The 27,238-nt window shown below is 43.5% G+C and overlaps 2 protein-coding genes across 10 annotated transcripts in view; one reads left to right on the plus strand and one right to left on the minus strand.

Annotated features, from left to right (window-relative positions):
- Positions 1-20,669, plus strand: part of Plagl1 (PLAG1 like zinc finger 1) — a 51,137-nt gene extending 30,468 nt beyond the window's left edge. Inside the window, exons 5-9 of one of the 9 annotated variants that reach the window (XM_078018974.1) lie at positions 809-840; positions 4,465-4,566; positions 4,829-4,932; positions 13,264-13,639; positions 17,474-20,669. In XM_078018974.1, the coding sequence (XP_077875100.1) occupies positions 13,488-13,639; positions 17,474-19,466 (2,145 nt within the window). In that variant the 5' untranslated portion in view covers positions 809-840; positions 4,465-4,566; positions 4,829-4,932; positions 13,264-13,487 and the 3' untranslated portion in view covers positions 19,467-20,669. Of the gene's footprint in view, positions 1-808; positions 841-2,103; positions 4,933-13,263; positions 13,640-17,473 lie in introns of those variants that run through there. The other 8 variants (XM_078018979.1, XM_078018973.1, XM_078018975.1 and 5 more) reach the window with 8 other exon arrangements.
- Positions 20,670-22,816: 2,147 nt separating this feature from the next.
- Positions 22,817-27,238, minus strand: part of Zc2hc1b (zinc finger C2HC-type containing 1B) — a 45,854-nt gene continuing 41,432 nt past the window's right edge. Inside the window, exon 7 of the mRNA XM_005334846.4 lies at positions 22,817-22,895. Coding sequence (XP_005334903.1) covers positions 22,825-22,895 — 71 coding nt within the window. The 3' untranslated portion in view covers positions 22,817-22,824. The remainder of the gene's footprint in view (positions 22,896-27,238) is intronic.

Below are 27,238 nucleotides of genomic sequence, written 5' to 3' on the forward strand. Positions count from 1 at the left end.
GTTTTAATACAACATGCCCACCGTCCTTGGAACTAAAGCAGATACATGGGGCTTTGTGCTTCAAACTCCAGGGACCATTTTGACAAACTCTGCTCTATGATGGGCACTTTTTCCCCACGGAATCCTCCTCTTCCAGGTCATCTTCCCTCTGGATGTGCCCTATACCCTGCCTGGCCTTCAGGATTAGTGATGTGCCCATTTGGCAGGAAAATGGGGCTCCCTAATTGCTTAAGCTTGCCTGTACGAAGTTCTTCTGGCCAGAGCAGTCCATACTAATAGTTCTTTCTACGTTATGGCCGAAATGTCTTATTTAAAACCCTCGGTCTTCATTGGGCCTTTATAAACCTCTTCTGATAGTCTTAGATGTTCAGCCACAGACTGAAGTGGAATTTGCTTAGAAAATGCCACTGACCTCAGGGTCTGAACACTGCCCCTGTCCGAATCATTGGCGCCTCCAGGACCTATCATTTCTGTAGCCTCTTTGAATTATCACATTTTGTCACAGGATTTATATCCTTTCTCTTAGGGAGAGAGCCTCCCCTCCCCCAGAACACCCTGGTTTCCTGCAGGCCATCATTTCCATCTTATGGAAATCAGCTCCCTGTCCCAGCATATTAGCCAGGGAAGGATGTCCAGGCTTAGGAAACAGGGATGTCTGGGTCTCAAGACTCCCCTAGCTCTGGGTCTTTTTCCAAATAGACTTCACTTTTTTATCCTCTGTATGTATGTGTTTCCCGATTTGTTTGCTTTTAGCAGTTCAGAGCATAAGATGAAGGCCTTAAAGATAACTTTGCCTCTCCCTTTCTAGGTATTTGTCTAGGAATCAGAGGCGTTACTCTTGTGAGTATCTTCTAACATCTGCCCTTCCTTCCTTTCTTTATAGACCTAGGGTTGTCAAACACAGGACTGCCCCCCCCTGCGCCCCCCCAATCACCAGCACCTTCAGAACCCTTCCTTCTCTGTGGCCTTTTTCAAACAAACAAAAACACTAGATGGGCTCCAGTTCCAGCAGTTGTAGCTAGTCAATCTCGTGGGTAGGCGTGATTCTAAGTAAGATTCTTAGCACCCTGTTGAGGCACCCACCAATCTGTATCTCAACCCAGAAAGTCTTTGAGATTATTCCCCATTAACAATCTCCATTTGAACTCCCTCCCCTATTCTGCCAACCTGGAGAATTTCATCTGGGTGAGTTTCAGGTGCCTCTTCTCACATAGTTTATGCCCTTGAACCTAGGGATTCCCATGGCGCCTAGAAGGTGAGGAGCTAGCCTCTGACCTTCCATATATCACATTAGCCGTGTCTTGAAGCCTTGCAGCTGTCCTCCTCAGTGCCAGGAGTGGCGGCTGGGAACCTCCTGGAGCTTGAGTGCTCTCCCACACAGCTGTCCTCAAGGACTCTGTCACTGCCTTAGGAAACAACAGGGCAAGACCCCCCCCCCTCCTTGCTGGGGGCTGACAGATCCTTTTCCTTTCCAGGCCCAGGGTGGGGGATGGGGAGTGGAGGGGACAGTGTCTCTTTTTTCACCCTCTTATCCACCCTGCCCTCCACTCCCAGCAGTCCTGCAGAATTTCCTCACTGGATTTAGATATTAACAAAGACTTCTTGAGGCTGCCCCTGCCTTCAGCTGGGCCAAAATACAAGGGGTGACAAATCTGCCACCTGTTTTAAGCAAGAAAGGGAAATTTTTAGATCGACAAAAAGTAAAATTCCCAAGTTGTATTGCCGTGCTGTTTGGAGGCGGTAATAAAGGCAGAAAACTCTGCCCAAGGGTAGGTCACTATGGCAAGTAAGAGGAGGAAACAGATTCGAGAGACAACAAGTTCACAGACTCCTGTACAGCTTAATCAGGGAGAAAAATCTAATGTGACTCCAGAGTTTCTGACTTTGTAGAGGCTGGGAAGTTACTGTGAAGGGATTGACTTTCAAATTAGCACAGGACCAGGCAAATTAGCACAACTTCTAGGCCTTAGGTTTCTTATTTAAAAAAATAAAATAGGCTAACACTGCCCACTTAAAACATGGCCACCATCTCATGAGCATCTACTAATCATGGCTAAGATACACAGTGGTGCTGGGGGGGGGGGGTGACTGTGAGGGGCATGGGGCACAGGGAGGTATCTACAATGAGAGGTTCAGTGGGTGCCTTTGTCTGGAATTTGAAAGAAAGCTGAGGATTGAAGATGGAAATTTGGGAGGCCTCTGACCTCAAGAAGTAGTTAAAACTTTGAGCTGTGCATGAGAATTCCCAGGGAGTGTCCATAAGTGAGAGGGTAGGGGGCCAGGTGCCAGGCCCGCAAATCTGTTTAAATTCCATGTGTTCCTTTAACAACATGCCCCTCTGTGGTCATTGTTTGGAGGAGAATGTGCATATCCCACTTAGGGTCTCCGGTTCAAAGATAGAATCTCATTGTTCACCATGATCCATCTGGCCGCAGTAAGATGTCATTGTCTATGATCTACCAAATCCCATGGGCTCCTTTCCTTCTGCAGTAAAAGTCTTTCAAAAATAAGACATTTCCGAGAGACTTCAAAAACAAACCTGGCACGTCTACAGTCTAAAGGACTCTCTTGTTGAAAACCAGGAAAGACTTCCCAGTGTCAGGGGTTGCCCGTTTCTGTCCCTCTCAAATCACTGGAAATAAAGTCAGCTTGAAGAATTAACTTAAGTAATAAAACCAGGAAGAGCTGGATGTGAATGAGCTGAAACTGGAAGAAATCCTTTTGTTCATTTCAGGGGTTTCAGGGAGTGCTCAGCAGGCAGCTAAGCTAGTTCATTAACTGAGGAGAAGCGTGTTCTGAAGCAGGCGCCCAGAAAAACATATTGTGTGGCAAAAATGGACTCTAGAAATCATACACTCTAGAGTCATGCAACTTTTGTTTTTGTTAATGAATGGCTTCCCTTCACCACACACACACAAAAAATCATTCATTTAAAACAATTAGCAAATCTATTTACCAGGAGAAGATTTCTTTGCTAGGAAAAATGTGATATTTCTGGCTACCCTGGAGCCATCGACCTTTAGAATTATTTGATTCTTATAGCGTCATTTTTACTACACACTTAAAAAAAAAAAAGTTGACATTTGAAAACCTTTTTCTCTGCTTTTGAAATCCAAATCCTAACTGAAGAGTCCGTAAGTGGCATCCTGTCCAACCGAGGTGTTTTTTTCTTGACTATGTCTTTGCCGTGTTAATTTGTCCTACGTTGCACAGGATGATGCCCCAGGCCAGGCCTGTTGAGGGTCTCCGTTGCATTGTTAGTAGGTACACGTCAGACATGCTGAGAGGGCAGGTGGGAGAGGCTGAAGGACTTGATCTCCTCCCTGCTAGGGCTCTCCTCTTTCACTAGTGCTGCTCCCACTGAACAGCCCTGAGAATAAGCTCCTGTGTGAGCCCTCAGAGGCCAAGGAGTATTGTTGAGTTCAGAAAGGAATTGCTTTCTTTTTTGTGATAATTTGAATATTTTGACAATGAAGCTAAGCTACTCTACTGCCTGGTTTGCTTACCTCACGTTCAGCGAGCCCTTTCCTGGGAAGCCGAAGGGAGTCCGGCCTCTCTGAATACATAAATTGGTATTGTCCACTTGTGAGCTGGGCAGACGCAAAGAATCATCTAGAAGATTTCTTTTGCTTCAGTGTTTTAAAGCTCTTGAAAAAAAAGATACAAATGTTTAGGGACCACCTAATTAAACCACAATGGTAGATGTTGAGCATTTTGAGACAACAGGTGAACCATGCAGTTGATTTGTGAAGCTTTTGTACATGCAAAACAAAGAATAACTTCCAAACAGACTCCCCGGGTGATTCAAGTAACCTGGTCACCTCCAGTTTTATCCTGAACTTTGCTGGGTCATTTTTAAATGTTAGTTGTCTGACAAGGCCATATATATATATATATATTTCATTTTCAACTTAAAGCACTGTTCTTTTGCAAAATAAATGGTCATAGCCCTTTTTTAAAAAAATAAAATTAAAGCAAGCATCCAAGTGAATAAATCACTTAGGTGAGCTAATTGGCTTTTTTTCATAATAAATTTACTTTTGTACAATTTAAGAGAACCCGAGCAGCTTTCCCCCTAAGAGGATCTACTGGTTGGAATAGTCTTAGTAGGAAGAAGTCAAGTTTTATAATTAATTGGAGCAGAGAGACTGGTTTCCAAACGCTCATCAGGGTTGTGGTACAAAGCAGGTGACAGACTTGGCTTCTGAGAATCTGGTAGAAACACAAGTTCTTGGGGCCCCATTTTACCATTTCAGTCTGTGCTAGTTTGCCCTGTGGCCTAGGAATCTGTATTTCTAAAGGACTTCCCTGCTGATTCTCATGCACAGCCAGGTTTAATAATCATGGACTATTTCATTAGGAGGTACCCTGCAAATTTGATAAACCTATAAGTCTATATGAAGCTTTTGTTGAAAGTGTCAACTGGATATTGCTGACTTTCTTTCAATTCATAATTTGTTTCAGGTTCTGTTACTGCGTGGATTTGCATACCTGTTTTATGGTATTTTAATACTGTTGGTTTAAAAGAAATACCATTTCCTCTGAGTGCTGTTTTGAATATTTTATGTAAGCAACTTCAAGTATTCTTTGTTTTACTCGCAGAAAGCAGGGAAAAACTTGAGCATGGTTCTAATCCAGTTGCAAGTAGGACAGAGGATATAATATAAGTAAAGATCACCCACCAAAATGCATGAAAAAGCAGTAGGAATTCTGTAGACCACCTCAGTGGTGTGTGTGTGTTCACTCATAAATGGAAGCTCAGGTTATAGTGTGATGGGGAGCGTGTTCTTCTAGCTTCATTCACTGAAGATGTGCAAGTCTCTTACAGGTTTGAATCTTCAGGCTTCTGAGAGAACTTCATGGTTTGAATCTTCAGACTTGTGAGAGAACTCTGAGCCTGAGGTGTGGCTGATGTATCCTGTCACCCAGTAGGTATGCAAGTTTTAAATTTGTTTCTAGTTGGCCATGTTTATCAACAATTGTGTGGAAACATAGTGAACTAAGGACTGGCAAAGTGCTGGAAATTGTTTCTTTGGTTTACCGTGTGGATGACTTGGATGGGTGTTATCCAGTGACGTCCCAAGGTGTCTGAAGACAGGATGACCAACACACAGGCAGTGTCTTCCCAGGAGCTGAAGGGAATGGGGAGCAGGATGGCCCCACCTGAGGCTAAGCAAGCAGGGAAGGAAGAGCTACTTGAGACCCTGCTGTAGGCTACTGGGAAGGAGCAGCAGGCATGGCCCTGTGGGAAATTAGGACTCATTGTGAGCAAGGTGCCTGGCCTCCTCTGGGCAGCCAGGAGCATCGGAAGGCACACAGCAGCGGCCTGGACAGGCTGGCGGGGAGGGACCACACATGTGGATTGCAGGGACAGCTACTTAGAGAGTTCACATTCCTCCCCCATTGAACTGCCTCCGATTGTAATGGTCTGTTAAACAAACAAAGGACCTAAAGCTGTGAATGGGGAGGAAAAAAACATAAGGTGAAAAGGAGGGAGGCTGTCTTGAGTGCTCCTCTCTTGAGGCTTGCTTTCCTGTCTCCCTAACATTCCTTTCCCCTTTCAGAGAAGCCAGGGTGGGAGCTTAGAAGAGTGACCTTGTTTCTATAGTGCAACTTCCAGTCCAAACGGAAACCCGTGGAATGTTTATCAGTTTAAAAAGAAAAGAAAATTAAAACAGATAATCTTAAAGGACTGGGGATAAATATTTGTAGACTTCAGATTTATTTCTAAGTGACCCGTGTGCCTGGCCCAAATAACTCAGTTACACACCCGGGAGGGGGCGGGTGGTCTGTGATGCTTGTCCTCTCTAGCGCAGTTGGTGGCTGAGCTGAGCTGTCCTAGCCTTTGTGGATTCCCAGTTTCCTGGAGAAGCCCACTCTGCTGTGGCCAGACCCTACCTGTCCAGCCCTCTCCCACCACTCCTGGTCCACACGCCCACAGCACAGCCAGAACTAGCCTCCACTCCAGGCTATGGCCTCTGCTCATGTCCATGTTCTCTACACCCCCGCCCCACCCCTGCCTGTGGTTCACTGCCCTGCTACACCCCTAGACTCAGCTCAAATAGCCATCAAAATTAAGTGAAGACATTCAGAATGGAAAAATAAAACCCATTATCTTTCACCCCATTCCCCAGACAGACCCATGTCTGCATTGTGTGTCCTTTTTCTGTTTTATTTAGAGATAATGCTGTCTTGGAATCAAAACGTGCACCAAGACCTGGGCATTCTTAAGTACAGACTAAAAGTTTCCTTTAAGCAATTTTGAACTCACAAATCTGACTTCCCCTTGTCTCTGTGACTGCTGTGCTTTTCTTAGCTTTTCTTCTTTCCTCAGGACAAACCTATATACCCACATGCTTCCTGAGAAGGAACCAGGCTTTTCTTTTCCCAGATGGTGGCCTTGCTAGGACAATAGGCCTACTGCTAATTAGAGTTCTGGTTCCTCCATGCCCTACACTCTAGAGTCCCAGGAAAAGAGAGCATGGCAGCCAGCTATAGAAGCAGACCCTAAGGGTCTAAAGGCCAGTCATCGAGGATTTATAGGGAGGGAGGAGGGGGATATATTTTCAGTTGTCACAAAGGAACAGTCCCCATCTCTGACTTTAATGATTAGAAAATCTGCTCCTAATACCAAAGGCTTTTGTCTGGATTTTGGGGCTCTCTGTCTACCCCCACCCACTCCAGACTACCTAGAGTCTCTATTAATAAATAGACGTCTTAAAACGGGACAGTGCGTCTCGGCTTGAGAGCCAGTCCTAGACTTAACACTTGCCTTCCTGGACGCACATGTCTCACTTGTAGACATTCGTCTATTTGTTTCGGAATATTCTATTTTAAATTCAATGTGGCGAGAGAGGAGGAATGTGAAATACTTAAGAGTCTGCAAAGATAGCTCTTTCCTCCCTTTGTCCCCGCGAGGGTGAGCCTGAATAGCCATTGGTAGCAGCCCTGTGGCGCCGTCTGGGAATCTGAGCTACCGGCCCCTGCTCCACTCTGCAGGCGGAGGAAGGGCATTCGGCCAGTGGCCATGGGCCTGAGAGAGATGAAGTACTCTGTGCTGATGGATCCCCGGTCCCTGGAGTCCTTTCCTTCTGTGGTTTGGTTCCTTGGTCTTCTAGAGCTCTGTGAGGTTCACATCCACTGGCGTGAGCCTTCTTTGTGGTTCCTCTGGGCTCCCTCCCATTCCGGTTTACACAGTAGTATTGGCATTCTCTACCTGCTACTGCCTCTTCTTCCCCCACCTCTGTGTCCCCAGCAAGTCATGGCTAGGGTTGATTTTCAGCTTAGCTAATCTCTTCAATCTTTTGAACAATGTGTAACAAAGAAAGACCGGCTGTAAAAGGCCTGCCTTCTGCTAGTGGATTAGGCCACCAAAGGGGTTTTTAAGCTGTTAAAGTCTTGTTTGTATAATCACAGGACATACGTTAAATTTAGGGACATCTTATGTCTAGTTTTTGAACGGAGATTCCATTTTTGTTTGTTTATTTGTATCACTGCTATCTCACCCAAAAGGAAGCTGGGGAATTTAGAGGCAGGGGCTGCTTCTGTCTTTGGATCTCTGAGAGCTGCATGCCCCCACAGGCCTGCCTCCTGTTCTGCAGTACCCAGTAGATCTCCTGAGGGAGGATCAGTCTAGCTGTGATCTGCCTGTCCAAAAGAAAACAAAGACCTCCTCACCCCAGGGCCAGCCCACTTTACCAAACCACCCTGGAGAGGAGAGACACTAGTGATGGAGGTGGTTCATGTGAGCTTCCCAACAGGACATGAGGCCCCCATGGAAGGAAGGCTCAGTTATTTATAGTTACCTGAATAAGCCACAAGCAGAATGGCATTCACCTCCCCAAAGCCAGAGGGCAAGGGTGTGCCTTGCACTGACCTTTAGGGGAGGACCTCAGCCACTCCATGCTGTGGGTCTCCATGCCTGCCCAAGTTGCCCATGAGGCTTACACTCAGTGTCTAATTATCCCTCTGGGACTCAGACTTACTTTCCATCTCTGCCATCCTCATCCCCTGATATCATCTTGATACCTTAAATCACATTCTGTCTTCTGGTATTTAGAAAAGCAATTGATTTTGTAATTTTGATTTTTATAACAAAACACCTTGTCAGACTTAATAATATTAATCTTGTGTGTGGATTCTCTGTGGTCTTTGATGTAGTCTTTCATTTGCAGATAATGAAAGATTTACTTCTTTCTCTTCTGCTTATTGCCTAATCACGTAATCCGCAGATTCTAGTACAACAATGAGATATTCAATGGAAGCAGCGATAGCAACTTTGTCATGTGGTAAAGATAGTAAATTGTCACACTAACTTAAAAAAACCTCTCCTCCTTCCTGGCTCTTGGTTTAACTATACGTTTTTAGCCATTTTATCTGGGAATGATTTTATCATTAGTCACCGGGTGATATTAGCTGAGTTATAAAGGTGGCTTGAGAGTTAATCACTAGCGAGCATTAGAAATAGGTCACATGGAAAAATAGCAGGTACCCTCAAAATCAGCCACCTGCCAGATGCAGGTACCTAAGAATCATGGCAGGTGTTAATTCAAATCTCTCCTCCATGGTCTGCCTTTCCCACTCCCAGCCGCTTGGTTCTGTTAGTCTGGTTTTGTGTTCATTTTCCTTTTCTCCTTTTTCCTTGGCACCTACTGATTTATAAGTAGAGAGCCATGGCAAAGCTGCTGGAAGCTTTGTAGACATAGTAGCAGGGCTTGTCAGGCAGCGCCAGTGAATCCCTGAGGAGCTCCCATTTGCCCTTGTCTTTTAGTAGAGTTTCAGGAAAAATGAGCTGTGTGCCTACATTCAATCCACCGTCTTTAGATGACTCACACTGTGAACAGAAGGTACCCGTCCTCTTAAAAATGTCTGGTTAGGGTATGGACTTGGTGTTCTAAAGTTGTGATAGAGTCTCCTCGACAGCTTTCTCAGTTTTCTCTCTGAATATTAGATAAACACTTCGCTGTCGCTTTCTTGCTTATTTTAAGCCTCCTTTCTAAGAAAATAGGAGCTTAGTCACTGGCTTAACAAAATTAAGTCCCTCAGGGCGACAGTTTGAAAGAATATAGGCAGCAAACCTGATTTCTCAGCAGGCTATAGGGTGGCCCTCCTCAGAGCAGGACAGGGCAGTAAGGGCATTCCACCACCCAGCATAAACTGGGGAAAAACAGTGTCAGACAGACAGATGGAGGTGGAGATGTCCACTAGACTCCTGAGTGGACCCCACCATGTGGAAGAACTCATTCTTCTGTTTGGGAGTGACAGAAAAATAGGAGTTTGGCAGATGGACAAGGGATAGTGGACATTCTAGAAGGAGAAATACAAGAGAGTGTGGCACTTGGAGGAAACAACAGGGAGACTGATTTGTCGCCTTGATATCCTTTGGGCCATTACTGGGGAAAGGTCTGCAGACATAGCATGCTGACAGGCCCTGTGAGTCCAGCCTGAGTTCATCCTAGGCAAGCGCTATCTTCCCAGTGACATGTCAGCTCAGGTGTCAGGATTTTAATAATATCTTAGTACTTTACTGAGGATATATGACCTTTAATAAAGACTTTTAAAGATGTTGACAGATAAACCCCTGTGATTTGAAGGCAGCTGGCCCTCTAGTCATAAGGTAGACTGCCTTGCAGGACAGGATCTATATTTGAAATGAAATTTGTACAAGTTGTTTACTGCTTGAATTCCAGAAAAACAATATAGAACTTTTTTTTCTTCCCACTTTTACCTGAAAGAATTCAAGCCCCAAATCTGTGGCCCATGGATTAGGAGATACTAATGACACTGTGAAGAGCCCAGTAGAATATTGATAGCACCAAGGATTTTCTCTTATTTCTCAATTGAGTCAATGCCCTTTAACCTGTTTGAATCTAGGACCGCTTAGAAAAATTTAAAAATGCTGTCGTTCTTCTCTCCATAAGAATCTCAGTATGCATGTTTTCAATTCTGTATAGACCCCCAGAGAGTTCCCAGGGGCCCTGCTGAGCTGCCATGGGCCCCACTTAAGACCCTGGTCTCATTCAAGGCTGGTAATCCAGCTATAGCCATCCTGGAAAGGACTGGTGAGGGCCCCAGTGTGATCTTCAAAGCAGTAAGTGCCATGGGCACCTGTTTTGCTGATTAGACATGCAAACCAAGCTCTTATGACATTGTACTGGCTCAGGAAAAGCACCCAGCAAATTTCAGAATAGAATAAAAAAATAAGCAGTCACAACTACCTAGAGATTCTGGGTCTCCTTCTGTTTGCTGATGATTCTGAATAGTTTTGGTTTTAATTTTTTGGTAGACTTGCTTCTCATGTGGTGATTTTGAGAAGGGTACCCTGATTGAAAGTTTCCTAGGACCAGTTAAGCAAAGGATTTCTACCTCTCTTATTCCATGACTGGCTGCTTCATTGTTTGTGAATATAAGAAAAAAAAAAAAAAACCTTGCCAGAGACCCTTTTAAAATCAGCCTTAATGTATATATTTGAAAACAGTCCCATGTCTTGGGAGTGTGAGGGAGACAGGCATTTGGAGGAGAACCTTCTTATCTAGTAGACATAGTAATGAATGGAATGGAAACAAGGATTTAAAAGCACCCATCTTGGAAGGCCAAAAATGGAAATTCAGTTTCCTCTCAGAAATGGGCCTTGCATTGTGTCACTGGGGACAATGGAAATAGAAGCCAGAAGTCATGGTTTATTTTGAGAATGCTGTGAAACAGTTGTCCCCGTTAGACGATTGTGTTGTGCAGCAGTGGGGAAGTCCTGGAACTGCACTTGTGTTGACCCCCCCTTCACCACCGTTTACCTCCAGCCCCCAGGGAACACAGTCTTTCCTGGCTGTTGCCATATATATATATGTTCTTATTCCAGTCTGATCCTCTCTCATCCCCAAAATAATCAGCATGAGCAGAACGAAGCAGATGGTACAAGCCTTCTTTGGCATACTGGCAGATCTGTATCACTCACTGAGTATTTTTAGAATCAAGGGGACTGAAAATTGTGTCCTGAGATGTTTTGGGGGAAGACTTACTATCTTTCCATGGTGACAGGTGTTGAAATAGTACCGTATTTAAGATTCAAGTGCAGTACGTACGTCAAGTGACAGAACAGACCCACTCTCATCAGGACCTTCACTCTGTCACTTCTCAGTTAGGTTGCTGGTGGTCTGCCATTCAATACGAAGTAACCCTAAGTCTGTTTCAAGGACGGGGCCAGAAAGAGTATCAGGTTTCATCCAAAGATTGGAATCTTTAGTATACAGCCAACACCAATTGAGAACATGGCGATGAGAGATGTAGTATATAGCCACATGGTTTTTGGGGTTTTTTTTGTTGGTTTTTTTTTTTTTTTTTTTTGATAGCTGAGCTTTGATCCTGAGCCACAAAGAATTTATAGTCTGTGGGGAAAGACAATTTTTATAGAAGTTTGTGAATATATCATGAAAACAGTGCAAATATTTGTATTCTCAGGTCCATATTTATGAAATACACAATTATGGTAACTGGAATGTTATAACTATTTATGAAGTTGAGTTCATTCCTAAAGACTCCCTGAAGAAGTTAGAGAATGTTCAATATCATGGACTCCATTCAGGTCAGCATTTGAGGACCAGCCTTGGACTCTGTGGTGTTGTGTATATTAAACACAACCCTAAAACTTAACAAGATAAATAAAGTCTTAGGAGAAAGACATTTATGAAACAAGTATGAAAAGTTTAGGTTAAAGTTGGAGGACTTGAGGCTGGAGGAAATGAGCCTCAAGCTTAGACAAAGCATGGCCATGTTGCTCTCTGATTATACCTGCCATCTTCAAAGGCCAAATTATTTAAACAGACAGACACAGCTAGTGGCTACTGTGTGGGACACTAGTCTTGTTTCACAGCAGCATATTTTGAAAGTTCAGTAGCCATGATAATATAACATTCCCGTCATCACCAAAGTTCTGTTGGCTACACTGGTCATCTCCTAAAGCAAAACTTGGGGAGAATTAATTTACTGAGATAAACAGAAAAAAAAAAGTGTATATGACTGGAATTGTAAGCAGGTGAGACAAATACAAAATCTTCCCTACCAAACCAGTTCCTCTGAAGTGATGAGTTTAGCTGTTTTGAGTTTAGCTGTAAAGGGAAGGAAGGAAAGTTATATTTCAAACTTCATAATCAGTGTATGTTTTAGTCTTTTAAAAACAGACTTGAGAAGAAGAAAAGAGCAATCCCAAGTGAAGGGAGTGTTTTAAAGCTGGTCAAGTATTATGGCCAGGCCTAGGCTGGCTGTGAAGTAAGGATGGGATCCTAAGACCTGGCAGCATAGGCTCCATGAGTGAGATGGAATTCCTACAAGGAATTTGTAGCCAGGGTCATTGAGGATGCCTCAAGGTGAGGCCTCAGGAAGGAGATGGAAAACTGGAAGGGAATGAGGGGTTGGACAGGACTTTGGGTGATCTGCCTTGGACACATTTTCATAAGTGATGGTCCAATGATAGAGAAAGAAGGGTCTGGAGTTTGGTGATTCTGGCTGGGTGAGAGGGGTGTTAATGACCTGGCTTTTAGATAGGTTGAACTAAAGGTAGGCTACCCCCAGCTACCTGAGGAATAAGGAAATGTCCCCATAAACAAAAGGGTAAGAGGCAGACAGGACAGTTTTCCAGAGGACAGTGCCTGTAAATGTGGCCTGGACGTCCTTGCGAGCTATCAGTTCTGTTTGCACGGGGCTGTTCCATCTCCCCTCGCCGCGTCAGCTTTAACCCATGGCTTGTTTCCTCAGTCCTTGTGCATAGTTATCTCACAAGCAAATTAACTTAGATGTATACAAATGACTTCTTCTCATCCTCTGGAAGTTTGGACAGGTGTCATAAACAACTTGCGTTATACTAAAACAGGTGAAGAGAAAAAGCCAGTGGTTTGAATAAGGGGTGATTTTTGTGTGTGGACCAGTAGAGCACTCCAATGAGGGCAGGGAGGTTTTTTTTCTTTTTCTTTGGCTGGTCTGCTGAGCCTCACTGACCAGAATTTTCCAAGTAGATGATGCTGAGTCTATGTCACAGAGTGCTTCTCAGCCCTCTGAGAGCTGGCCAGTGATACCTTGCCACTCGGGAGGAGCAGATGAGTGGGTCTCTATGCAGAAGGGCCTCTCAAAGCACAGGGCAGGTGGAGAATCGTGCCCACTAGAGCCATGTGAAGGAACGTGCTGGCCGTGGGTAGTCGGCTCTGAAGTGTTAGGGAGGGAAAGTGTGGTTTTCAAGTGGCTGATGTGAGAAATCCATTCCTCTTATCTCCACAGGCTGTCAGATGATGCAGACCCCCTTCCTGTGCCTGGATCTCTTCTGTGCCTCAGACTTTCTCGCTTGGGCTCAAGGCTGCATGTGAAGTGGGACTTGGGAAAGGAGAGGACAGAACTAGTGGCTGCTGCTGCTGCCTCTGCCCTGCACCTTCCTTCCCTGTGTGCCTCAGTGGTACACCGTTTGATTGGCCTATCTGAAAAGGAAGGTGTGAGAAGCAAAGCCCATGGCTGTATTCCCCTGCCAAATATGTGGCAAAACGTTCCTCACTCTGGAGAAGTTCACTGTTCACAGTTATTCCCACACCAGGGAGCGCCCATTCAAGTGTTTGCAGACCGACTGTGGCAAAGCCTTCGTTTCCAGATATAAATTGATGAGGTGAGAGGCTTTAGAAAGGTATGTGCTTTTACCCGGGCCTTTAAGTGGCTCTGGAGCCTTCAGTCCACTCACAGTAACAGGATACAGGATCTGAATCTATATTTTAGCCTTTTAGGGAGTCTTCAAAGCTGTCTCTCCAATGATTACTGTGCTTTTCTGCATCCCTTTTGCTTTGCCATGTTGGTTAATTGCTTCAGCAGACATTTCTTGTACCCACAGGGTAGCAGGCCTAAGAGCAGAAAGGTGAGAAGGGGGTGGGGTAGGCATGCAGAACTATTAAATGCAGTGGTGCTTTGACAGCTGTGCAGGTGGAGGCTGCTCAGGGGGGACAGTCCTCCTCTGAGATCTACAGCATGAAGAGAAAAAAAAAAAGCTCTAACCCTTGGTCTTCAGGTGCCATGCACCGAAGGTAACCCTGGAGGAGGAGAGGGTGAGACCAAGCACATCAGTGAGAAGGAAATAGGTGCCCCAGGTCTCACCCACTATCTGGAAGGGCTCCTTTTTATTGATTAGAGCATTAGAAAGATGACTTTGACAGTAATGTGGAGAAGAGGCTGACTGGAAACCTGTCACGAGAGTCTGTATACAAAATGGGAGGGCTTGCCAGGTAACCAAGAGCGACAGGAAGAAGAAAGGCCCACGAGTGCGAACTTTTGGAGTGGTTTGTCCCCTTGGGTGGAAAAAGCACTCAAACATGTGAAGTTCAACTGGTCCTACAGATGCCAAGCATGTACATCGAATCAGATGTGCAGAGGCCTCTGTGATATACCAAAGGGTAAAAAACCACTGTTGTAGCAGATTCATCTTCTTTAAAAATACATTTAATCTGGATGATTTTGAGTGTTTGTTAGGTGCTTGCTTCTATGAGGGAAATGAAAGATATATCTTCTGCCTCCAAGGGATTTTTTTTTTAATAGAAAACAGGTTTTATTCCATCATAGACAAGACAAAATGTACAGTCAGACACTGGTCTGAGGGACAATGACTGTAGTTGGCATGGTGTCTACAGTGCCCAAGAGCCACGTGCACAGAACTCTATGAATGTGGCGCTTCTTTTGATGCATGGTTAAGAGAGATGTGCCACTCACCTCTAATCTTCTTGAAATGATCTTTAAAGCTTCACCTTTGCACTTAGATGACTGCTTACATCTAAGTGCAGAGTTTAGAGAATTGGCACAGACTACATTATCATTTCAATCTCAGAGTGCCCTCGGGGAAGGTAGATATGAATTTTGCTGATGGCCCTTGATACCGCTGTTACAGATGATATAACCTAAGTGTGTAAAAGCTTAGGTATTTTATACCTCAGAGGTATAATTTAATCTGGATGTGCACAGGCCACCCACTAGTGCTAAGAAATAGCAGAATGGCGGGTGCACTGATTCTGTCGCAGTGGCTCCCTGGTTTGCATGGAGCTTGTTAGTGTGCACAGCAAACATCTCCATTCCAAACACTGAAGGCAGCCTGGGCTGCAGCCTGGCCCACAAGGTACCCTAACTTTGGGTAAAGACTGAGATAAATGCCTGGGAAACAAAGTGGAACTTACAGATTATTGGAATGAGTAAAATTAGTTGGGATTACTGTGGTCAACCACACTCAAATAAATATTAAGCAATATTTGGGAGGCAGTAGTTCAAGGGAAATGTTCAGTTAAGGGCATAAAGTTGGCAGAAAGAAGCTGTATACTTTATGCAAAAACCACTGCCCCCAGCCTCAACATTTCCTGCCTCTGGCCTACAAGCGCTCTCATAAAAAAACCCAAGTGGTGAGATGGCATGATTCTTTCTTTAGGTCTGTCTTTAAAAAGAGATAATAGGGCAGCATTCCATCCTATTTCCCAACAGTTGCAACAGAAGTTTCATTTTATAAGATTGAAGGGAAAAAACACAAACAAACAAACTGACTTGTTAAACCAGAAAGGAGAACATAGGTCCCAATAGCAAACAATGGAATCAGTTTGGTGGAGGTTGGCAAAGAGCAAGAAAAGATGGCAGGGCAATCTCAATCACCCATGAAGACTTATAAGAGCATTGGCATGATCCAGTTGACACCCAAGATGGTAGCATTTGGTGCTGACTATAGGATACCCTAAAACTGGTCATTTCAGAGGTTTTGGGGTAAGGAGAGAAGTTGAATGTGGGTACCAAGTTGTGGAAGTCATTGGCATTGGTTAATGTTCTAGATTGGGACTGTTGCATGAGGAAGTAAAGGGAAGAACTGGACACCAGGCAAAGGATGGTCATCAATCTCTAAGGGATGGGAACTGATGAAAGGTGGTAATATTGCTTAAGTACTAATGCCAACCTGCGCTCCATTCCTACAAGAGTAGGCAGGAAATGCCAGGTCCAGCCTTATCAACTTGGTATTGATCTGCTCATGAGTGATAGGTGAAATCAAACCAAATTAAAATGTTTCCACAAAGAAATGGGAGAAGGGCAACACTGGAAGACCTAGCCAGACCTCTGGGGTCCTGTTCATAAGCCAGCTCCCCCTTCATTATCAATTCCTGTGATATATCTTGTAGAAGAGCATGGCTGTTTGCTCCCTGACATGCTCTAAAAGCCTTTCTTCAGCCTGTGAATTTATACATCTAGAACATGGAGACACTGGCATATTTCAGATCTCTCAGATGCCTACTGTATTGGTTCTTGTCTCTGAGTGTTGTTCCCATCTTACAGTATCTGCCATATTAGGCATGCTAAGCTGTGTGTCCTGGAGGAAAGAGAGGGAACCAGCTTTTCTTGCTGCACATAGCAGGCTAATTTTTTTTTTTTTTTAAGTGAGAGAGGAAGGTTTTGCTTTGATTCAGACCAGCCTTATCATTTTTGAACTGGCTTCCAGTTTGCCTCGTAGTGGGACCACTATCACTGTCTGCCAAAGCACTGCTGTTGTAGAACACTTTCCTGTTCCAACTCTAGGACTGGGCAAGACAGGGTTGGTTGTTGGGTAGAAGATATAATTAAGTACACTTTTAACTTATTCTGTCTTCAAGAGATCTTTTCTTGGTAGAATGCATTGTTAGAAGTTCTTCTGTATCCAGAGTCACTAGTTCAAAGTATTCAATTTGCATTTAAGTTGTTAGTAAAACAAATTAAGCCTCTAAAGAGAAGTGCACTCACTTTTATTGCACTCACCAGTGCACTAAAGAAGATAACTGTCATAAAGGACACAAAGTAACCTGTGTGCTACCTGCGACCTACAAGTTGTAATGAAAGATTGTATTTTATAAGAAATACAAACACATAGACCTTAGATTTTTAGTTATTAAAAAGAATCTTTTTAAAATTCAAGGATGGCAGAGATCTTAAAAACTGGCTTCAGCTTAACACTTTCTCTGAGGCTAACGATAGACATTTCAAAGGTTCCTTTTTTTTTTCTCTCAGTTGATACAGACCATGCAGGAATTGTATTAGGAACAATGATCTAAAACTAGGAAAGTGGGTCACTTTTGAAAATTTCAGTTTACAAAAAATGTCAAGTGTCCCTTGAACCCCCTCCTGAAAAAATATTTTTCATGATCACATATTTTTAAATACTTGCATACAGATTTCTAAACAAATACATTAAGAAAATATGTTCCTAAAAAATATTCCTGATAGACTATTAAAGATATAATGCATCTATCAGGAATATTTTTTATCTTTAATAGTTGCATTATATCTTTAATAGTTTGTGATTTTTTTTTACAATAAAATTTTATGTATTTGGAAAATACAGGAAAAATTAAATAAAAATGCCAAAACCTAGATTAAATCTATTACCATTTTGATACAATATTGTTTCTAGATCTTTCTTATAAAGTAATTCTTGTGTAATGTTCCCTTCTGCTCCTAGGCATATGGCCACTCACTCGTCGCAGAAATCTCACCAGTGCACGCATTGTGAGAAGACGTTCAACCGGAAAGACCACCTGAAGAACCACCTCCAGACCCACGACCCCAACAAGATGGCCTATGTGTGCGAAGAGTGTGGGAAGAAGTACCACACCATGCTGGGCTACAAGAGGCACATGGCCCTGCATTCAGCCAGCAGCGGGGACCTCACCTGTGGGGTCTGCGCTCTGGAGCTGGGGAGCACCGAGGCGCTGCTTGACCACCTCAAAGCCCATGCAGAAGAAAAGCCCCCGCCTGTACCCAAGGAGAAGAAGCACCAGTGCGACCATTGTGAGAGATGCTTCTACACCCGGAAGGATGTGCGACGCCACCTGGTGGTCCACACAGGATGCAAGGACTTCCTGTGCCAGTTCTGCGCCCAGAGATTTGGGCGCAAGGATCACCTCACCCGTCATACCAAGAAGACACACTCGCAGGAGCTCATGAGAGAGAGTATGCAGGCCGGGGGAGACCTTCTGAGCAACTTCCCCACTATGGAGCCTTCATTCCAAGTGAAGGCTGCTCCCATGTCTCCTTTCCCGATAGGAGTTCCTGCCCAGGATGGGCTTGTAGGTAGCTTGCCACCTGAGGTTCACAGCCTCACCCTTGGGCCTCCAGAACAGGCCATCCAGCCTATGCCACCACCACTGCCAGAGCCCATTGTCTCTCTGCACCCCATGGTAGCACCAAGCTCTCCTCCTGAAGTCTTTCAGATTCCTAAGTTCACCACCAGTGCTACCTCATACCCTATACTTCCTAGCCTGCCTTTCAAAGCAGATGCTAAAGGGTTTTACAACATCACTTTCTTTGAGGACTTGCCTATGCAAGAACCTCAGCCACCTCACAGGTTCAACCTTGGTTTTGAGCTGGCTAATGGAGAGCTCCTTCCTGGGGAGCTGGTGGCAGATGCTGTGAATCTAACAATCCCTGCCGCTCTCGACATATCCTCCCTGTTGAGTTTCTGGCAGTTTGTCCCTCCTGCTCCCCCAAATGTCTTTGGAGATAGCACTATCACTCTGGGGCCTATGGAACCTCTGCCCCATACATTTGCCTATCTGGAGCAGCAGCAGCCACCACCGCTGCCGCCGCCACCACCACCCCCACCACCTCCACCGCCCCCACCGCCCCCACCACCACCACAGCCACCACAGCAGCAGATACATCTGCTTCAGGGGCAGCCCCAGATACAGCTGTTTCAGGGGCAGCCCCAGATACAGCTGTTTCAGGGGCAGCCGCAGATACAGCTGTTTCAGGGGCAGCCGCAGATACACCTGCCACTGGTGCAGCCGCAGATACAGCTGCCACAGGCGCAGCCGCAGATACAGCTGCCACAGGCGCAGCCGCAGATACAGCTGCCACAGGCGCAGCCTCAGATACAGCTGCCACAGGCGCAGCCTCAGATACAGCTGCCACAGGCGCAGCCGCAGATACAGCTGCCACAGGCGCAGCCTCAGATACAGCTGCCACAGGGGCAGCCGCAGATACAGCTGCCACAGGGGCAGCCTCAGATACAGCTGCCACAGGCGCAGCCTCAGATACAGCTGCCACAGGGGCAGCCTCAGATACAGCTGCCACAGGGGCAGCCTCAGATACAGCTGCCACAGGCGCAGCAGCAGATACAGCTGCCGCAGCTGCAGGAACAGCAGCTGCAGGAAGTGCAGCTCCAGCAGGGGCAGCTGCAGGAGGTGCAGCTGCATGAGATACAGCTGCAGGAGGCGCAGCTGCAGGAGATGCAGATGCAGGAGGGGGAGATGCAGGAGGGAGAGATGCAGGAGGGGGAGATGCAGGAGGAAGAGCTGCAGGAGGAGCAGCTGGAGGAGGGGCAGCCACCAGAAGCCCCAGTGGCTGTGGGCACCGTGAATTTGGGCCAGCTCCCCCTACCCCCGATTCCCCCTGTCTTTACAAATGGCACCACCACTGCCATCCTGCCTCATTTCCATCATGCCTTCAGATAAATCGTCTTTAAAAGCAAATTTTTCTGATTGTGGAAGATGTTCTAAGAAGCATTTTAAACATCAGTTATGATACAAGGAAAGATGTAGAAAACAGGAATGGGAGTATGGCGTATTCAGTGATGACTTGTCTTAAGAGAATTCTCGAATTGCATGTATTGTGCCAATCTGTCCTGAGTATTCATGCTTTGTACCAAATTTAACGAGTGCGTGTTCTTTAATCAAACTGCAAATATTGTCATAACCAACATCGAAAATGACAGCTGCTATATATAAGTGTTTGTCATATTGAGTTTAATTGTAAGCCATGATCATCATGTTAACTAAATAACTTTTTATGTGGCACTGCCTAGTATGGAAAGGCTTGGACTTCTCCAAGTTGGGAGAACAACTTTTTTTTTTCTTTTTCTTTTTCTTTTTTAATAAGAATATAACCTTTATATGTATGCTATATTACAACTAAGCTGTGTATCTCTCTGTTCAGGGATTTTTCTACCTTTAGGGTTGAACGTAGTTTAGTTACTATTACCATAGCCAACCTGTAGTTTTAGAGAAATAAAATCCTTGTAGAACAATAGGTTCCTCCATTTTTAAGCATTTTAAATGTAGTTTGAATATTTTCCATATGATGCTGCAATGTGAGTTATCACTTCATTTATCTTAAAGACAAAACTGGTTGTCAGTTACATCTGCCTGAAAAAAAAAATCACTGTGTAACCAGGTTAAGTGGTAAAATAATCCAGGCGTCAGACAAAGACATTGTGCTGACTATAATATCGATTATATTTTTAACAGGAATTTAAAAATATTACTGGAATTTATATATTAAACGAGTTTTCTTTGCCTAGCTTAAACTACTATTCAAGCTGCTTAAGTTCCTAAGTATTGTTTTTAATCACCAATAGATAAGTGCATTTGTAATTCATCAGTTTAAGCCATTATTAGCATTTACTCAAAGAGGATTACATTTTACAATGTAATTGTACCTGTAATCTCTGTCTCTGAAATCTTTCTCTTGAGGATTACATTTTACAATGTAACTGTACCTGTAATCTCTGTCTCTGAAATCTCTTTCTCTTGAATATGGTATCTTATGAGTTTTTGACATGTAAACTGTAACCTTTTAGAAACCTTTGTATTTTGTTTAGAGGTTTTCTTTTCCATAAACATGTATCTTACATATAATAAACTTTACATATCTTGCAATACGGCTTGATTATTTTTCACGTAGCTACACCTGCGTCAACATTAAACACTCTGATCAAAATAGACAATGTTCTAACTCCCTAGTGCCCCCTCCTGGTCATTACTTCCCCCACAGAATATAAACTATCGTTCTTGGTCTGCATCTGTTAGAAACTTGACCTTTTGAATAAAATCAGTTATTTCTGATGTATAGGTCAGAATACTACCTACTAGAGTTTAATTCACTCTGGCTACTATTATCCATTTTATAACAGCATTTACCATTAATTTCTATTACAAATTAGAAATTTACTTATTCCTTACAAGGATTTCTTTAGAAAGTATTATGCCTCTTAAATCTGACAGACTAGTTTGGGAGGGCAGAGAAAGGGGAGTGTTGTATATGCACATCCCAGGATTACAATAAGTGAGAGAAACTCTGGCCATGACAAAGGGCAAAAGCTAGGCTGAAGCATGTAGAATTAATATAGAGGAACTTAAACTATGGGATCCAGATGGGTTTTCTTGTTTTTCCAGCACCAGGGACAGAACCAATAGCTTCACATGAGCTAGGAAAGCATTCTACCACTGAGCTTCACCACTAAGCCCCAAACTAAGGTCCTTAAACTATAGTGGAGCCAGAGGGAAGGAAACAAGGCAAAATGAGATATAGGGTCCTCACTGGAAGGAATCCAGTGCCCATGCTCTAGACGTCCAAGTCAGTTCCCACATTCCATCCTTCCTCTTGGCAGGAAGCATCCCTCCAGAACAAAGGATTATGGGAGTTTTATCTCACCTCATCTTAAGACCTCCCAAAATCTGTTTATAGAAACATCCACAAATACTTTTACATGGCTTACTATAGTCTTTGGTCAGTTCTGGAATGCACACCTCATGTTCCTCAACATAAATCAATGGTATTTGGTCCCCAAAATTCAAGTCATGAGAGCTTCCGATGTTTTTGCTATACTATTATGGGGGCAACTTGGGAATCTCTTGCTGAAATTTAGGAAAGAAACTTCACTGAATCTTCCCTATTAAAGTTCCCAATGAAGAAAAACAAAGTTGTTGAGCTAAAAAGTATGAGACTAAATATAAATGGCTCTTCAAAAAAAGAAAAAAAAAAAGACTGATGCCTAAGACAGCAAAGAGGAGGAAGAACTGGCTCACCTTCTCCCAGCAGCTGTGTAAAGCCACAGCAAAGAAGGGAACTGGCTCTGATTTGGCCCCAGTAAATGGGATGGGGCCTTTGGTGTTCTTCCACAGGGTGGAAAGTTTTCTACGAACTTTCCTCCTGTGAGTTTCCCCCTAAATATGGTCTGTGTGAGATCTTATGAACAATTCTACATTATATAGGAAGGAACATTTAAAGTAGAAATCATTACTAATGGTAATATTAGGTGCAAATATTAAAGCTGGGTGAGGACAGATTTTATGTAGAAAAGATGCTGGTTAAAACGCAGTATTCCTAGTAAATAAATAACACTAGTATTCCAAAGACTACGTCACAAAAAGTTTCAACTTCCAAAGCAACACTATTAAATGCCTAAGAAATATTTGATAAAAAAAAAACTTCAAGTGAATCTTAAACAGTATCATACAGGTTGATGTGTTTAATGATTTTGTTTTGAAAATTGTGAAGGGAGTAAATAAAGAGGAAAGTTGAAGCTAGTGTTACTTATCCTAAGAGATGCTTCTAGAAGATGGGCATTGACTGTCCTTCCCGTTAGGTGGCATTCCTGGGTACATGACTATCCAGGATGCTGAGTTTCGGGGAGCCAGTCTGAAGGCAGAAAGAAGCGTCATTAGTTTTAGAACATCACTCTTTGCACAATGAGAATGTTAAGCAACAGGCATCTGTAGATTTATAAATGCTTTACACACAATCCGCAATCTCAGGAACTACCTTTTACTGTGGAATGTTTGGAAAAAGAACAAGGCAGTAGCTTTCCAGGTCAAAAGTGAGGATCATTCCCCCTTCCCTCTAACTCAAGATTGAAACACAGAGTGTTCATACTGACCAATAGTTTCAAGAGCATGCATAGAGCTAACCCAGATTGGGACTTGCCCATCATGGATCCATTCTCTTAAACATTGACCAACTATATTCTGCACATTATGTTATCAGCCACACCTGGATTAGGGTGAGTTTTTTTCCTTACCTGGTCTCTAGGAGTTAATCTTTCTTAGAAGATTTACTAAATCCTTGTCTGAGTTTTGCTCCAGAAGTAGGGTCCGTAGCTAATCCTATGCAAACATAAACAGATTTGTTATTATGTCAAAGCAGAACATTCCCAAGGGTGGGGGGAATGATTATGAAATCTCCATCTTGAATTCCAAAGCCTTTTTTTTTTCTTTTTTTGGTATCAATACCCACTTTCCAACCTTGGACGAGTAATAAGGAAAATGGGGCCTGTCTCAGGTGCTTCTCCCCACTGTCCCCTAGCCCTTTGTTTTCCTATGAACTTTGGACTGCCACCTTAGGGGACTTGCCATTTATACAATATGACCTCGGCATCCCTCCCCACCCCCTTCCTGAGCTTTCAAAATGTACCCAGAATATTTCATGTCTTCACATTTCTTGTCTTCACAGTTCTTCACCAGCTCTCAGTTAGGGTTTGCTAAGCCTTATGGAAGCACAGGATACCTTCCCTCACAGGGGCTATTCATATCTTTGAACTTGTGACAGAAGTACTGTTCTATGCCTCTGTGCCCTGCAGAATGGCTAGGTATCGACATGTAGAAATTTCTGGATCTGAGCACAGCATACTGTAGTCTGGGTTTGACCACATGGTATGAGACAGGATTTTCAGAGCAATCATTCCTTATAAAAAGAAACAGATCCTGGTATCTTAGAGGCATCCTTTCTAATTATTCAGTGTTTTATAAAGAAGTAGCAGTAAGGAAATTATGAATCAAACAATCAGAGAATACAGAATAGAAGAAGCTTTCAGTGTTAGTTTTACCCAAGGACATACAAAACTTTTGCCAAAGAATCAGAAACTGATGCTATGATCCTCACTACATTTGCTACAGAATCAGCTATGTAAGAAGGGGTATACAAGAAGGGGTATACAGGGTATACAAGAAGGGGTATACAGTGCTTAACTTAATAAACCTAATAACCTAATAAAAACCCACTGACTCCAGAGGCAGGGGCAGGGGGAAGCAGAGTCCACAGCAACAAAGCTGAACAATTCAATTTTACTAACTATGAAGCAACATAGGTGTAGATTCCAGAATTACATTTTCTCAGCAACTTTGGTCTCTGTATAAAGGTGCTGGGGAAGGAATGTGGTGATGGCACCTCTTCACCCACCAGTTGCTCTGACACAAAAGCCTTGAGAAAACAGCCACCAGTAACTGCTTGCTGACTGAAAGTCATAAACTCTTTTCCCATCTGAACATCAGAATCTTTGTGGGAATGCAAGAGGAGCCACTTTTTTTTTTCTGAAACTATTTCCTAATGTTATCTATAGCCTTGACATTTGTATTCTTGGACCCAATTTTCCCAAAGCAGATGGAGCTTGGGGAAAAGCCCTGCTGCTTCCTATTAAGTTGCTTGTCCAGATTGCTTAATCCTCATCTGGAAAACAGGGATGTGAACATACACTGACCTGCTCATATTAGTATGAGGATTAAATGGCTTTGTCCATGGAGTGCTTGGAAGAGTGTGTAATGTAAGTGGGGCCACTGTCCATGAACTGGGGTCTTATTTAATATAGCAAAAATGCAGAAGCAATCTACCTGCTCAATATTGGGAAAATAGCCAAGGGAGTTGCAATGTATTCCTGATATGATACTGTTTTTAAAGAGATTCTTTTATTATAGGGAAATAGTCAAAATGCATTAAGTGCCCCAAAACAAAAATGTTCCTAGAAGGAAAACAAGAGAGGAAGAATATGAATAGAAATAAGTTAGGAAAAAAAGGTCAAAGTGAACAGTGCTTAGGGTGGCAGCATCACGAATGATTTTTAATTTTCTTTATAACTTTCCCTCCATTTCCTAATATCTTTTACAGTAAGCTAGAATTTCTTACATAATTCTTAAAATGCTATTTCTCAAAATAAATTTTGGCAGGCTCACTTAAAGTGGCCAGAAACAAAAAGTTTCTAGGTCATCATAATTGCCTGACTCACACAGATGTGCCTGACGCAGAGTGACAGAGGATGGGACAGCAGCATTGACAACAAATGATGCTTTGTTAAGCGTCTCTGCCCTCCCTGCTCACATGCAGGTCTTCCATTTCAACTTTAGTTTCTCTTTACACCACAACTCTTTCCTGTGCTTTGGCCAAACAAACTGTATGTTCCTAGAGTGTGGCCTCACATTCACATTCTCCATCTTTGTTCATTCTTCAATTTTTCTTGTCAAAATCTAGCTTATCCTGAAATCCATCCACTTCCACAGAGCCTCCCCCTCTCTGAGACTGCTACCTCAGTCATGAAGCCTCCTGGGCAACACTGAGCTCAACAACGAGCAATGTCCCTTAGGAGGTTTCCATCTCATCATTAAATATTAGGCACCATTACTGACAGTTCCCTTAGATTTTTAAGGCTCCATAGGCAGAGGAAACAATCCTGCCTGGTAACTGTTGGAGGGAGGACTCCTCTTGAGCACCTGGGTTAATGATTTACCAATTTCACATGCTACCATGTGCTCACATGTTAGACTTGCCTTCTCATGAGACCCTGGGATAAAGAAGGCCTGTGACTTACACACGTGTACCTTCCCGACTGAGAATTTAGAGCTATTATCCATGGGAGGTGCTACATGCTTACTTTGCTAAAGAGAATTGAAAAACAAAATCCAGAGTTTGGGAGGTTGCTATGGCTGAGATATGGTGGGGATGTGACGCCCCCCCCCCATTCCCAAGTGTTCTGGTGTTGGAAGCTGGATCCCCAGTGTGGCAATGTTAAGAAGTGGTGGGACCTTTACAAGGTGGAGTCTAAAGGAGAGGTCATTAGGGGTATCATCCTAGGAAGGGGTTAAGTAGTTCTCACGGAACCTCAGTTCCTGTGAGAGTGAGCTGTTAACAAAGGAGCAAGTCTGGCCCTACCCTCTATTTCACTTCCTTCCTCCTCATGCCATATCTCCCTCTCGCATATGTATCTGCCACTGTGATGACATCCACTGGGGTCCTCACCAGTATCAATGTCATCCATGTTGTTTGGACTTTCAGCCTCAGAACTGTGAGACGATAACTCTCTTTATAATGTATCCAGCTTGAAGTATTTTATTATAATAATGGAAAAAAAGACTAATATGGACATTAACTAACAGCTGACTGAAAGACAACAATTTAATTTATGTGACATCAAAAATGGCCATGTGATTAAAAAGGAGAGTAACACAAAGTAAACTACTGATTGTCCATTTAGAAATAGCAAAGCCCAATAACAATTTTAAAAAGATTTTGTCTTTGTTTTGTGCTGCTATAACAAAATAGGAAGACTGGGAAATTTTATAAAGAAAAGATGTTTATTTCTTAAAGTTCTGGAAGCTGGAAAGTCCAAGCTGAAGGGGCCCCCAGGTATCTATCTGAAGAAGATCTTCTTCATTATGTCATCCCATGGCAGACAGCAAAAGGGAAAAGAGCATGCACCCAAAAGAGGGGAAGAGAGACAGAGCTTCGTGACCAAAATACCTCTCAAATATTCTGCCTCTAAACACCAAAGCAATGGAGACTTTGGAGGTTGCATTCAATCCATAGCATTTTGCCACAGCACCCTAAATCAATATCCTCCTCCTTCCGTGCAAAACATAGCCATTATGTTCCAATAGCCCCCAAATCTTAACTCATTTCAGCTTCTAACTTAAAAGCTCAAAGTTCAGAATCTCATTGAGATCAGATATGGGTGAGTCTCAAAGCATGATTCATCTGGAAAGCAAATTTCCTTCCAGCTGTGAGATTACAAAATTAAACAAATTATCTACTTCTGAAATACTTAGGATGGACATCCCACTACAAAAGGGAGAAATAAGAAGAAAGGGATAACTGCTTCCCAATAGTCCAAAACCCAAGAGGGAAAACAATATGAAATCTTGAGACCTAGAATAATCTCTTTGGCCCTCATGTCCCACGTGATGGACAAACTGGAAAAAGAGTAAGGTCTGGGCCCCTGAGGTCTCAGGCACTACCTCCTTCCCTGGTGGAGTTTTGCTGGGCTCGTTCACCCAGAAACTCTCATGGGCTGGAATCCCATGCCCCCAGCTTTCCCAGGCTGGACTTACTTGCTGGTGGCCCTATAGCTCTGTGGTCTCAGAGAAACATTCAAACCACAGGAGATCCTCATGTTACAAATAGACCCTCCTATTCACACAGACCAGAAAAAGGAACATGTGTGACTGACTCATGCCCAGGCCAGGTCACATTAGTGTATTACTTGAGGGTCTTCTCTTTGTATTGAGCTATGGATATTTAGGTTTTTTCCTTGGGAACTATCCAAGGCTCCCCCCCAAAACTTGAGATTGCCCAGGCACATGACTTCTATCTCTGCTCTATTAGCTCTAAAACCCCTTTCGTAGCTCAGACTTGGGCATAACCCACTGGGAACTGGACAGCCCACCTCCTATCTATTTGGCAAAGA

The sequence above is a fragment of the Ictidomys tridecemlineatus genome, chromosome 8 (assembly GCF_052094955.1).
Source record: "Ictidomys tridecemlineatus isolate mIctTri1 chromosome 8, mIctTri1.hap1, whole genome shotgun sequence".
In the NCBI taxonomy this organism is placed as follows: Eukaryota; Metazoa; Chordata; class Mammalia; order Rodentia; family Sciuridae; genus Ictidomys; species Ictidomys tridecemlineatus.